General features: G+C 47.3%; 1 protein-coding gene across 3 annotated transcripts in view; it reads left to right on the top strand.

Moving 5' to 3' along the window:
- The window catches only part of LOC124589958, a 230,039-nt gene that overhangs the window by 53,980 nt on the left and 162,474 nt on the right, over window positions 1–13,585 (top strand). For all 3 annotated transcript variants that reach the window (XM_047131614.1, XM_047131611.1, XM_047131613.1), the window contains exon 2: window positions 3,712–3,970. In XM_047131614.1, coding sequence (XP_046987570.1) covers window positions 3,856–3,970 — 115 coding nt within the window. In that variant the 5' untranslated portion in view covers window positions 3,712–3,855. The remainder of the gene's footprint in view (window positions 1–3,711; window positions 3,971–13,585) is intronic.

Raw genomic sequence — 13,585 nt, 5'->3', positions numbered from 1 at the left:
CCGTATGTCACCATGCCGACCCTGCGAAACTGTGGAATACAGGCACAAGCGAAAGTGGAAGCGAATATAACTGTAGCTACTTCATAACAAGAGTTTGATTCACAACGGATTTTTTGCTGACAAAACAAAAAAAATGTTCTTTTAAAAAATCAGCTTGAACAATTTAAATAGTGGCCAAAATGGAACATGCACCAGGAAGAATTACTCGACAACATTTAAAATTTCAATAATTAATTCAGTGGCGAATAATTATTGTACACTGTAATCATAAATACTTGATATGTAATATGTCGGCCTGTAAGTTGACTCCTTTCATCAGAATCATCATCATTCAAAGAGGATATCAATCTTACAGAAGCCTTTGCTCTAAAACCAAAAATTTTAGCACCAGTTGAACATAGGTTTCATACCCAGTTATCAGTAGAGGATAAAAATACCTCTTTTAACCGAGACCAAAAAATACCAGTTACCCAGAATTAAAAAAAGGTTTCGTTTTTAACCGGATGGTTTTTCCCAACCCTATTTAAGGGAGCGCTGTTCCCAGCTACAGGTGGCAGCTCCATGTACACCCTGCGTACTACCAAATCACCTACACTACTGGCCATTAAAATTGCTACACCACGAAGATGACGTGCTACAGACGCGAAATTTAACCGGCAGGAAGAAGATACTGTGATATGCAAATGATAAGCTTTTCAGACCATTCACACAAGGTTGGCGCCGGTGGCAACACCTACACGTGCTGACATGAGGAAACTTTCCAACCGATTTCTCATGCACAAACAGCAGTTGACCGGCGTTGCCTGTTGAAACGTTGTTGCGATGCCTCGTGTAAGGAGGAGAAATGCGTACCATCACGTTTCCGACTTTGATAAAGGTCGGATTGTAGCCTATCGCGATTGCGGTTTATCGTATCGCGACATTGCTGCTCACGTTGGTCAAGATCCAATGACTGTTAGCAGAATATGGAATCGGTGGGTTCAGGAGGGTAATACGGAACGCCGTGCTGGATCCCAACGGCCTCGTATCACTAGCAGTCGAGATGACAGCCATCTTATCCGCATGACTGTAACGGATCGTGCAGCCACGTCTTGATCCCTGAGTCAACAGATGGGGACATTTGCAAGACAACAACCATCTGCACGAACAGTTCCACGACGTTTGCAGCAGCATGGACTTTCAGCTCGGAGACCATGGCTGCGGTTACCCTTGACGCTGCATCACAGACAGGAGCACCTGCGATGGTGTACTCAACGACGAACCTGGGTGCACGAATGGCAAAACGTCATTTTTTCGGACGAATCCAGGATCTGTTTACAGCATCATGATGGTCGCATCCGTGTTTAGCGACATCGCGGTGAACGCACAATGGAAGCGTGTATTCGTCATCTCCATACTGGCGTATCACCCGCCGTGATGGTATGGGGTGCCACTGGTTACACGTCTTGGTCACCTCTTGTTCGCATTGACGGCACTTTGAACAGTGGACGTTACATTTCAGGTGTGTTACGTCCCTTGGCTCTACCCTTCATTCGATCTCTGCGAAACCCTACATTTGAGCAGGATAATGCACGACCGCATGTTGCAGGTTCTGTACGGGCCTTTCTGGATACATAAATATTCGACTGCTGCCCTGGCCAGCACATTCTCCAGACCTCTCACCAACTGAAAACGTCTGGTCAATGGTGGCCGAGCAAGTGGCTCGTCACAATACGCCGATCACTAGTCTTGATGAACTGTGGTATCGTGTTGTAGCTGCATGGGCAGCTGTACCTGTAGACGCCATCCAAGCTGTGTCTGAGTCAATGCCCAGGTGTATCAAGGCCGTTATTCCGGCCAGAGGTGGTTTTTCTGGGTACTGATTTCTCAGGATCTATGCACCCAAATTGCAAGAAAATGTAATCACATTTCAGTTCTAGTATAATATATTTGCCCAATGAATACCCGTTTATCATCTGCATTTCTTCCTGGTGTAGGAATTTTAATGGCCAGTAGTGTACAAATTTTATCATGGATTCCTTCTACTACATCTACGTGTACATCTACACACATACATACTCCGCAAACCATTGTACCGTGCGTGGCGGAGGGTATCCTGTACCACTGCTAGTCGTTTCATATCCTGTTCCACTCGCAGGTAGAGCAACAGAAAAACGACTGTTTATATAACTCCGCGTAATCCCTAATGTCTTATATCTTATTTTCGTGGTCCTTAACGAGAATGTATGTCACCAGCAGTAGGATCGTTCTGCAGGCAGCTTTAAATGCCAATTGTGTAAATTGTCCCAATATTATTACTCGAAAAGAACGTTGTCTTCCCTCCAGGGATACCCCTTGTAGTTTCCGAAGGTTCTCTGTAACACCTGCGTGTTTTTCGAACCGAATCTAGATCCCTACAGTTAAGGAATCTAGTAGCCTGGCTCCGAATTGCTTCGATGCTTCGTGTAATGGGGCGTGGTGCGGATCTCAAACATTCGAGCAATAATGAAGAATATGTCGCACTAGCATCCTATATGCTGTTTCCTTTACAGATGAACCAGGGTTTCCTAAAATTCTCCCATTAAACCCAAGTCGACCATTCTCCTTCCCTACAACAATACTCACTTGCTCGTCCCATTTCATATCGCTTTGGAACGTTACTCCGAGATATTTAGACGCGATTCTTTCAAGCAGAACACTACTAATGCTGTACTCGAACATTACGGGTTTGTTTTTTCTACTAATTCGCATTAACTTACATACCATCACATCAACTAGAAATTTTGTCCGAGTCGTCTTGTGTCCTCCTACAGTCACTGAACTTTGACACCTTACTGTACACTCATCATCATCATCATCAGCAATCAACTGCAGATTGTTGCCCACCCTGTCCGCCAAATCTCTTACGTGTATAGAAAATAATAGCGGTGCTAACACACGTCCCTGAGGCACTCCTAACGACACCCTTGTATCTCATAGACACAAACCATTGGGCTCCCTTTCTTACGAAGTCTTCGTGCCACTCAGGTATCTGAGAACCTATCCCATGTGCTCTTACCTTTGTTAGCAGTCTGCAGTGGGGTATCATGTCAAATGCTTTTTGGAAATGTAGGAATATGGAATTTTCCTAGTTCACAGTATATTATTTGAGAAAAGGGCAGGCTGAGTTTCGCAGAAGCGATGCTTTCGTTGAGGATGTTGGTCTGCAATTTTGCGGCTCCGTTCTTTCACCCTTCTAACACACAGGAGTCACCTGCGCTTTTTCCCTGTCACTTGCGACTTTGCGCTTTGCGAAAGATTCACGATAAATACAAGCTAAGTAAGTGGCCTTGCCGTGGAGTACTCTACGTAAAACCGAATTGGGTTTGATGTATACTCACAATAAGCAAAATTTCTTTAATTGCATTCCTTCCTAGTGTTGTAATTTAAATAACCAGCAGAGTACATGATGAATTCTTCTCGGGTTATCAGCCGAGTCAAGGCGTCGTTCTGCGCCACGTTTCAACTAGTTTCCTACTTGTCATCTTCAGGCGAAGTGTCATGTTGTTGAATCGTTGCAGTAGAACGACGCCTCGACTCTGCTGATAATACGAGACCATTTCACCGTCGAGATTCGCCTAGAAAGTCTAAATCCGCTTAGAATACATACCCGTTTTTCCTAGCATTCGTTATCGTGTCATCCTCGAACTTCCAGTGGCTACGATGTGTAAATAAATGTGCTGCGGTTTGCAGGCCGGAGTCGGCGGAGGCGCAGAGAAGCGCAGCTCGGTTGCCAGCAGCGAGAAGAAGGAAGAGGAGGAGGAGGAGGAGGAGAGCGACAGCGGCAGCAGCGGAAGCGGCAGCGGCAGCAGCAGCGGCGACGACAGCGACGAGGAGATGGAGCGCCGGCGCGCCGACGAGCCGGCCGTGCCCGACCTGGGCGCGCCCGTCCAGCTGTACGTGTACGACCTGACGAGGGGCATGGCCGCCGTCATGTCGCACATGCTGCTCGGTCAGTACCCCGGCTGCTCTGCTGCCCAGTTCCAAGAATTACCGAGCATACGCACCAGATACACTCCTGGAAATGGAAAAAAGAACACATTGACACCGGTGTGTCAGACCCACCATACTCGCTCCGGACACTGCGAGAGGGCTGTACAAGCAATGATCACACGCACGGCACAGCGGACACACCAGGAACCGCGGTGTTGGCCGTCGAATGGCGCTAGCTGCGCAGCATTTGTGCACCGCCGCCGTCAGTGTCAGCCAGTTTGCCGTGGCATACGGAGCTCCATCGCAGTCTTTAACACTGGTAGCATGCCGCGACAGCGTGGACGTGAACCGTATGTGCAGTTGACGGACTTTGAGCGAGGGCGTACAGTAGGCATGCGGGAGGCCGGGTGGTCGTACCGCCGAATTGCTCAACACGTGGGGCGTGAGGTCTCCACAGTACATCGATGTTGTCGCCAGTGGTCGGCGGAAGGTGCACGTGCCCGTCGACCTGGGACCGGACCGCAGCGACGCACGGATGCACGCCAAGACCGTAGGATCCTACGCAGTGCCGTAGGGGACCGCACCGCCACTTCCCAGCAAATTAGGGACACTGTTGCTCCTGGGGTATCGGCGAGGACCATTCGCAACCGTCTCCATGAAGCTGGGCTACGGTCCCGCACACCGTTAGGCCGTCTTCCGCTCACGCCCCAACATCGTGCAGCCCGCCTCCAGTGGTGTCGCGACAAGCGTGAATGGAGGGACGAATGGAGACGTGTCGTCTTCAGCGATGAGAGTCGCTTCTGCCTTGGTGCCAGTGATGGTCGTATGCGTGTTTGGCGCCGTGCAGGTGAGCGCCACAATCAGGACTGCATACGACCGAGGCACACAGGGCCAACACCCGGCATCATGGTGTGGGGAGCGATCTCCTACACTGGCCCTACACCACTGGTGATCGTCGAGGGGACACTGAATAGTGCACGGTACATCCAAACCGTCATCGAACCCATCGTTCTACCATTCCTAGACCGGCAAGGGAACTTGCTGTTCCAACAGGACAATGCACGTCCGCATGTATCCCGTGCCACCCAACGTGCTCTAGAAGGTGTAAGTCAACTACCCTGGCCAGCAAGATCTCCGGATCTGTCCCCCATTGAGCATGTTTGGGACTGGATGAAGCGTCGTCTCACGCGGTCTCCACGTCCAGCACGAACGCTGGTCCAACTGAGGCGCCAGGTGGAAATGGCATGGCAAGCCGTTCCACAGGACTACATCCAGCATCTCTACGATCGTCTCCATGGGAGAATAGCAGCCTGCATTGCTGCGAAAGGTGGATATACACTGTACTAGTGCCGACATTGTGCATGCTCTGTTGCCTGTGTCTATGTGCCTGTGGTTCTGTCAGTGTGATCATGTGATGTATCTGACCCCAGGAATGTGTCAATAAAGTTTCCCCTTCCTGGGACAATGAATTCACGGTGTTCTTATTTCAATTTCCAGGAGTGTATATTTCGCGTAGGCGGTGTCGTAAAACTACAGCGAGTGTTCAGTACTGAATTATACAGAGTGGTTTTACTAGAGGAGGAACTGTAAGAACGGTCCCTGAGAGGGTAAGGAGTAAAAATGGTGTTTGAAAGGTTTTTGAGTGTCCCGCCGGATACGATCGTCGAATGCCCACGATATTTCGGCGAATAACCGTTCCGCCATCATCAGGTAGTGCTGATGCAGTGGCCTGCCGCTAGTATTTAAATGCTAGCGGTAGAGAGCGGACACTGGATGATGTCGGGACGGTTATTCCGCCGAAATATCTTGGGCATTCGACGATCGTATCCGGCGGGACACCCAAGAACCTTTAAAACAGCATATACGCCGGGGAAGCCATGGTCATATGCACGTGCAGGGTGATTCAGGTGCCTGTTCCCATGGGTTTTATGCAACACGCAACGCCTTCAAATATCATGTGCAAGATTTTTATATTCTCTCGCTGCTATGGTGAAACTATTAGTCCTACGGGAAATAATGAATAGCGCAAGAAGGATATAAGATGAACATCAGCAAAAGCAAAACGAGGATAATGGAATGTAGTCGAATTAAATCGGGTGACGCTGCGGGAGTTAGATTAGGAAATGAGACGCTTAAAGTAGTAAATGAGTTTTGCTATTTCGGGAGCAAAATGACTGATAATGGTCGAAGTAGAGAGGATATAAAATGTAGACTGACAATGGCAAGGAAAGCGTTTCTGAAGAAGAGAAATTTATTAACATCGAGTATAGATTTAAGTGTCAGGATGTTGTTTCTGAAAGTATTTGTATGGAGTGTAGCGATGTATGGAAGTGAAACATGGACGATAAATAGTTTAGACAAGAAGAGAATAGAAGCTTTCGAAATGTGGTGCTACAGAAGAATGCTGAAGATTAGTTGCGTAGATCACATAACTAATGAGGAGCTATTGAATAGAATTGGGGAGAAGAGGAGTTTGTGGCACAACGTGACTAGAAGAAGGGATCGGTTGGTAGGGCATATTCTAAGGCATCAAGGTATCACCAATTTACTATTGGAAGGCAGCGTGGAGGGTAAAAATCGTAGAGGGAGACCGAGAGATGAATACACTAAGCAGATTTAGAAGTATGTAGGTTGCAGTAAGCACTGGGAGATGAAGAAGCTTGCACAGGATAGAGTAGCATGGAGAGCTGCATCAAACCAGTCTCAGGACTGAATACCACAACAACAACAACAACAACAAAATTTGTTCTGGGGTACGTTTTCGGTTGAGGCGTTTTTCTTAAATAATTCGGCAACTGTGGCGGCCTGCGAAAATGCAACCCAATACAAACTCTAACTACATTAAATTTACTACAAAAACGTTCTGTTTATATGTTCTCTAGGAGTAATAGCCTACTTTTCTGGAAGTGAGCGAGAGAATATGAAAAGCTCATGTGCGGTTTTTGAGGGCGTAGTGGGTTGTATCACGTGTGGTTTCTGTAGGTGTTGCGGGGTGCATAAAACCTATGGGTAGAGCAGCTGAATGATGCTATATAGCCATAAATGCGATTCAAGGGAGCTACCCTCCATCTCAAGGTGGTGAGAAAAGATCTTTGACAGTGTAGGTTTCAGTGATGTAAAAGCCAAATGAGAAGACACCAGACAAGTGGGTATGTTCTGTCTGTACTAGGTCCTCACTCCAGTGGGCAGTTAGCTTGAGTACCATCATGTAGTTGACTCTTTACTCTTCATACCAACAAAGACGCGTCGTCCAGCATGAGTGACGGGGTCACACCTGTAGGAAGTGCAGACACGACTGGCCTGTGAGACGTTGTGGAAGGATGACTGGTCCCACGAAGGGGTCGCCAATGACTACAGCTATTGCTTCTTAAAAGATTATTCATATATACCTTACACATGTATTATGCACAGAGTGTTATATAACTATATAATCCAGGCTGTTTCATTGGGCGTGTCCCCCGGCGGGAGGCTGGGTGCACAAACTGTGCACGTTTACAGAGATGGGAAAACGGGACGCTTGTGTTGGTCAACATTGTGTGCAAGGGTTGGAACTTAAATAGTGACAACTACTTATTCACAACCAATACAAAAGAGTTATATGTTTGCACCTGGTACTGTCCTTCAAAGCAGTCACCAGCGTTGCGTATAACCCGTTGCCAGCGAATTGGAAGGCGTAGTATACCATTAGCAGAGCCTGCTCTGTTGATGGTGCGGATGGAGCGGTCTACTGCTTGTCGAATCTCTGGAACAGTTCTGAAGCGAATGCCACGAAGTGATTCCTTTGTCTTCGGAATCAGATCAAAGTCACGACGACTTAAGTCCGGGGAGTATGGTGGATGGTACAGCACTTCCCAGTCCCATCGACCGAAATAGCAGCCACAGCTTGCGCTGTATGCGCCCGCGCATTGTCGTGCAAAATGATGGGTAGGTTGCGCAGAAAGTGACGCCGTTCTTTCGCAAAGCTGGTCGCAGGTGATGCTCCAAAAACGAACAGCAATACTGAGCTTTGGCGGTCTGCCGTGGAGGAACGTAATACGTTAGGATAACACCACCACAGTCGTACACGAGAATCACCATAACTTTCGCTGTCCACTAACGCGGCAACAGCATGCACTACTTCTTCAGAGAAGCTAGGACGACCTGCCCGATGCATGTCTGCCACAGTATGGCAATGCCGGTTCCCCGCACGCCTCTTGAAGACTTTGATGACGCTATCGTGCTGTACGACCTCTGGCACATTCAATCTTGATCCAGCTCCGTTGTTCCTATTTCGAAAACACAGTGAAACCGTTTCGTTAGACCGCTCGCTCACAAGTGACTGTGTTTCCCTCGACTGTGCGCACGCCGCCGGCCGCGGTGGCCGAGCAGCTCTAGGCGCTTCAGTCCGGAACCGCGCGACTGCTACGGACGCAGGTTCGAATCCTGCCTTGGGCCTGGATGTGTGTGATGTTCTTAGGTTAGTTAGGTTTAAGTGGTACTAAGTTCTAGGGGACTGAAGACCTCAGATGTTAAGTCCCATAGTGCTCAGATCCATTTGAACCATTTTTTTGCTCAGAGCCATTTGAATCATTTTGTGCGCACGCCGGTGACGTGGGACGGGCGAGTCCATTTGTTCGCAGGTGAGGTAGGTATGTCAGCAACGTGTGCTATCAGCGACAATAGTAGCTTCCATTGTATAGTGTCTCCACAGCAGTGTTGCCACTATTTAAGTGCCAACGTACGTATAATAAAACCGGTTATGGGGAGACTAGGACCAAGTAAAGCACTGCAGCGGAATATGTTAACAGAAAAATTGAGTCTAAGTGAAAAATAGTAATATTTATTACACTTCTGAAACAAGACATTTCTTTTTATTACAAGAGACGAAATATTTGGATTGAGACCTCTTGCTGTTGCAAGACTCTGGACGCTCTTCAGTGTTGGGTCGTGAAAGTGGGACCTTTCTGCAGTTTTTATCCAGTTCATAACGGGAAACATTTGTTTACAACAATGTGTAAAGCGAAACATAGAAATAACGTTATCTTCATTTCTGTGCAGCTTTGGAAACTCTCCTGAATCAAGATCGTGACACATTCTTAACAAACTGGTTGTGATGATGTATCCGTGCTTGAGGGGAGTGGAGTTTTGCAAATCAGTGACTGCATTTCCGAAAGCGCGTCATCGGTAGACGGCGTGCTAAATAATTTGGATTCATTTTCAAGTTTACGTTGGTCTTTAAACCTGGCCGTGACAGACTGATGGAGTTGCACAACATTCTGTTGATAAGCCATGAAATACGAGTCTGGATGTAATAGTAACGATGAAAGGCTTTTGAAAAACGTTAGATTTCACGTAGCGAGCTGCCTTTCGAAAAGACGTAGTCTGTGAATGCAGTTGTTTTGCCATGCATGCTAGGTATAACCAGATCCTTTCCTTGTAGTGACAAATTTAAGGGATTCAACTGTCCCGTGATATCAGTGAGAAAAGCAAACTCTGCAACCCATTTGTCGTCACTGACTGCTAACCGCATCTCTCCTTTCGTTTCCATACATACGGGAATTTTCTTCCGAATAGCAAAAAATACATTGAGAACCTTGTCTCTGCTAAGCCATCGTCCCGCACAATGGTAGGATATGTCATAGTATGCTGCTTCGAGGTCTTGCAAAAATCCCTTCAACTGGCGATGACTGGCGCCTTAGCGCCTTCCAAAATTCACACATTGTACCACGACCTTCATATCGCACTCTTTCTGCGAAACGCGTCTCCCGATGGATAAAACAGTGTACGTTTGATAAGTATTTCGCAAATTCGATCTTGATTTTTTTTCTTTCATATGAGACACAAAACCTTGCTGACTCCCAATCATCTGTGGAGCTCCACCTGTCCCATGACAAACACGCATTTTCAACGGATTGACATACCACCTCCAATATATCGCGACCTGTGGTTGTGTAATCCATAGGTATAACATCTAACAGTTCCCCTAAACCTGTGGTACGGAATCACCTCGCACAAATAATGTAAGCTGTGGATAGTCTGTTACATTGGTGGATTCATCAAGTGCTAATGAGTAAGCAACGAAAGTCTGACCTTTCTCCTTCAGTTGGTTTTCGAGATCCCAGCCATGTCTTGGATCCGACGAGAAAGGGGTTGCTTGGAGAGGCTAACTCCTCAAATTTACTTACGTCTCCTGACATTAAGCACTCTGCGACGGCCAGCAAACAAGATTTGAACAGGGGCGCCAATTGAAAACGGCTCGCCACTTATTTGGATGTGTGCAACTTTGTGGCTTGCTTGTAATGCTGCATCATTTTGAATGCTGCTCCTCGTCACCTATCTAAAATTAATTGCATGAGACTTACGTAAAAATTGACGTACATGAAAACACGCATAAAGCTTACGTTTTGACTTTTTTCTGCCTCAAAATTAGCTGTTGCTGTACTTCGCCCCGCAGCGTGGCAACAAGTTGCTTTCTAACATCGCCGTCAACCTCATCAACCTGCGTGGCCTGAAGGGACACGTAGTGTCGCTGGTTATTGGACTTCATCATTGTAGTACGCTGATGCTCATAAATTAAGGATAATTGCAGACTGTGGTGCCACACAACGTGGCACTACATGAAACTGGCGCTAATAGCATAAACACATAGGGAACACACACTCCACAGATCTGTAAGTCCACAGTATTGGTGATAAATTGAGAAACCCGTCCCGAAACCCATGTGCTACAAAACGCTACTGTTTCCTGCGCATGTACCCCGACATCAATATGGGATATGATCACTATGCACACGTACAGAGGCCGCAAAACGGATTGGCATACTCTGGATCAGGTGGTCGATCAGCTGTTGGGGTATAGCCTCCCATTCTTACATCAGTGCCTGTCGGAGCCCCTGAAGTGTCCTAGGGGTTTGAAGACGTGCAGCGATACGTCGACCGAGAGCATCCCAGACGTGCTCGATGGGGTTTAGGTCTGGAGAACAGACAGGCCACTCCATTCACCTGATATCTTCTGCTTCAAGGTACTCCTCCACGGTGGCAGCTCGGTGGGGCCTTGCGTTATCATCCATCAGGAGGAAGGTGGGACCCACTGCACCCCTGAAAAGGCGGATATACTGGTGCAAAATGACGTCCCGATACACCTGACCTGTTACAGTTCCTCTGTCAAAGAGATTCAGGGGTATACGTGCAACAATCATAATCCCACCCCACACTATCAAACCACGACCTCCATACAGGTCCCTTTCAAGGACATTAAGGGGTTGGTATCTGGTTGCTGGTTCACGCCAGATGAAAACTCTGTGAGAATTACTGTTCAGACTACACCTGGACTTGTCCGTCAACATAACCTGGGGCCACTGTTCCAGTGACCATGTACTGTGTTTTTCACACTAGGCTTTACGGGCTCTCCTATGAGCAGGGTCAGTGGAATGCAGTTTGCAGGTCTCCGAGCGAATAAACCATGTCTGTTCAGTCGTCTGGAGACTGTGTGTCTGGAGACATCTGTTCCAGTGGCTGCGGTAAGGTCCCGAGCAAGGCTACCTGCAATACTCCGTTGGCGTCTGCGGGCACTGATTGTGAGATATCGGTCTTATTGTGGTGTTGTACACTGTGGACGTCCCGTACTGTAGCGCCTGGACACGTTTCCTGTCTGCTGGAATCGTTGCCATAATCTTGAGATCACACTTTGTGGCGCACGGAGCGCCGGTGCTACGACCTGCTGTGTTTGACCAGCCTCCAGTCGCCCGAATATTCTACCCATCATTACGTCATCAATATGTTTTCTTTGAGCCATTTTCAACACACAGTCACCATTCGTACGTCTGAAAACGTCTGCACACTTCCTCGCTGCCTCGTACTCTGATATGCACCAACACACCTCTGCGTTTGTGGACTGCTGCCAGCGCCACCGTGCGACGACCGCAGCTCAAATGCTCCACATGGTCATACACCCAGGTGATTTAAACCCGCAAACATCCCACCAGAGCGTTGTTTCGCCGTGTATCAGCGTTATCCTTAATTTATGAGCATGCGTGTAGAATAAGCATGCTGTGGCATACTAGACACTGAGGCAACCAATCTTGTTCAACAAGTAAGAATTGTTCTTCCCAACAAAGGGAAAAGGTCTACCGGTTATTTCGAGGCGTCGTCGCTATAGCTACTTTCACCATGAAGTGCGAAAGCATTAATAAATTCTATGATGCCTGTCGTCAGGCATACACCCTGCAGAACACGCACTGTAGTCATGCAGTGCATGAACCGACTCGTGGCGATAACATATTAGGCCTTCTGGTGACAAACAGACCCGAACTATTTGAAACAGTTAACGCAGGACAGGGAATCAGCGATCATAAAGCGGTTACGGCATCGATGATTTCAGCCGTAAATAGAAATATTAAAAAAGGTAGGAAGGTTTTTCTGTTTAGCAAAAGTAACAAAACTGCAGATTACAGAGTACCTGACGGCTCAACACAAAAGTTTTGCCTCAAGTACAGATAGTGTTGAGGATCAGTGGACAAAGTTCAAAACCATCGTACAATATGCGTTAGATGAGTATGTGCCAAGCAAGATCGTAAGAGATGGAAAAGAGCCACCGTGGTACAACAACCGAATTAGAAAACTGCTGCGGAAGCAAAGGGAACTTCACAGCAAACATAAACATAGCCAAAGCCTTGCTGACAAACAAAAATTACGCGAAGCGAAATGTAGTGTGAGGAGGGCTATGCGAGAGGCGTTCAATGAATTCGAAAGTAAAGTTCTATGTACTGACTTGGCAGAAAATCCTAAGAAATTTTGGTCTTTTGGCAAGGCGGTAGGTGGATCAAAACAAGATGTCCAGACACTCTGTGACCAAAATGGTACTGAAACAGAGGATGACAGACTAAAGGCCGAATTACTAAATGTCTTTTTCCAAAGATGTTTCACAGAGGAAGACTGCACTGTAGTTCCTTCTCTAGATTGTCGCACAGATGACAAAATGGTAGGTATCGAAATAGACGACACAGGGATAGAGAAACCATTAAAATCGCTCAAAAGAGGAAAGGCCGCTGGACCTGATGGGATACCAGTTCGATTTTACACAGAGTACGCGAAGGAACTTGCCCCCTTTCTTGCAGCGGTGTGCCGTACGTTACTAGATGAGAGTAGCGTTCCAAAGGATTGGAAAAGGGCACAGGTCATCCCCGTTTTCAAGAAGGGACGTCGAACAGATGTGCATAACTATAGACCTATATCTCTAACGTCGATCAGTTGTAGAATTTTGGAACACGTATTATGTTCGAGTATAATGACTTTTCTGCAGACTAGAAATCTACTCTGTAGGAATCAGCATGGGTTTCGAAAAAGACGGTCGTGTGAAACCCAGCTCGCGCTATTCGGCCACGAGACTCAGAGGCCCATAGACACGGGTTCACAGGTAGATGCCGTGTTTCTTGACTTCCGCAAGGCGTTCGATACAGTTCCCCACAGTCGTTTAATGAACAAAGTAAGAGCATATGGACTATCAGACCAATTGTGTGATTGGATTGAGGAGTTCCTCGATAACAGAACGCAGCATGTGATTCTCAATGGAGAGAAGTCTTCCGAAGTAAGAGTGATTTCAGGTGTGCCGCAGGGGAGTGTCATAGGACCGTTGCTACTCACAATAAACATAAATG

Source organism: Schistocerca americana, chromosome 2 (genome assembly GCF_021461395.2).
Source record: "Schistocerca americana isolate TAMUIC-IGC-003095 chromosome 2, iqSchAmer2.1, whole genome shotgun sequence".
Taxonomy (NCBI): domain Eukaryota; kingdom Metazoa; phylum Arthropoda; class Insecta; order Orthoptera; family Acrididae; genus Schistocerca; species Schistocerca americana.
This window is presented reverse-complemented; position numbering and strand designations above follow the sequence as displayed.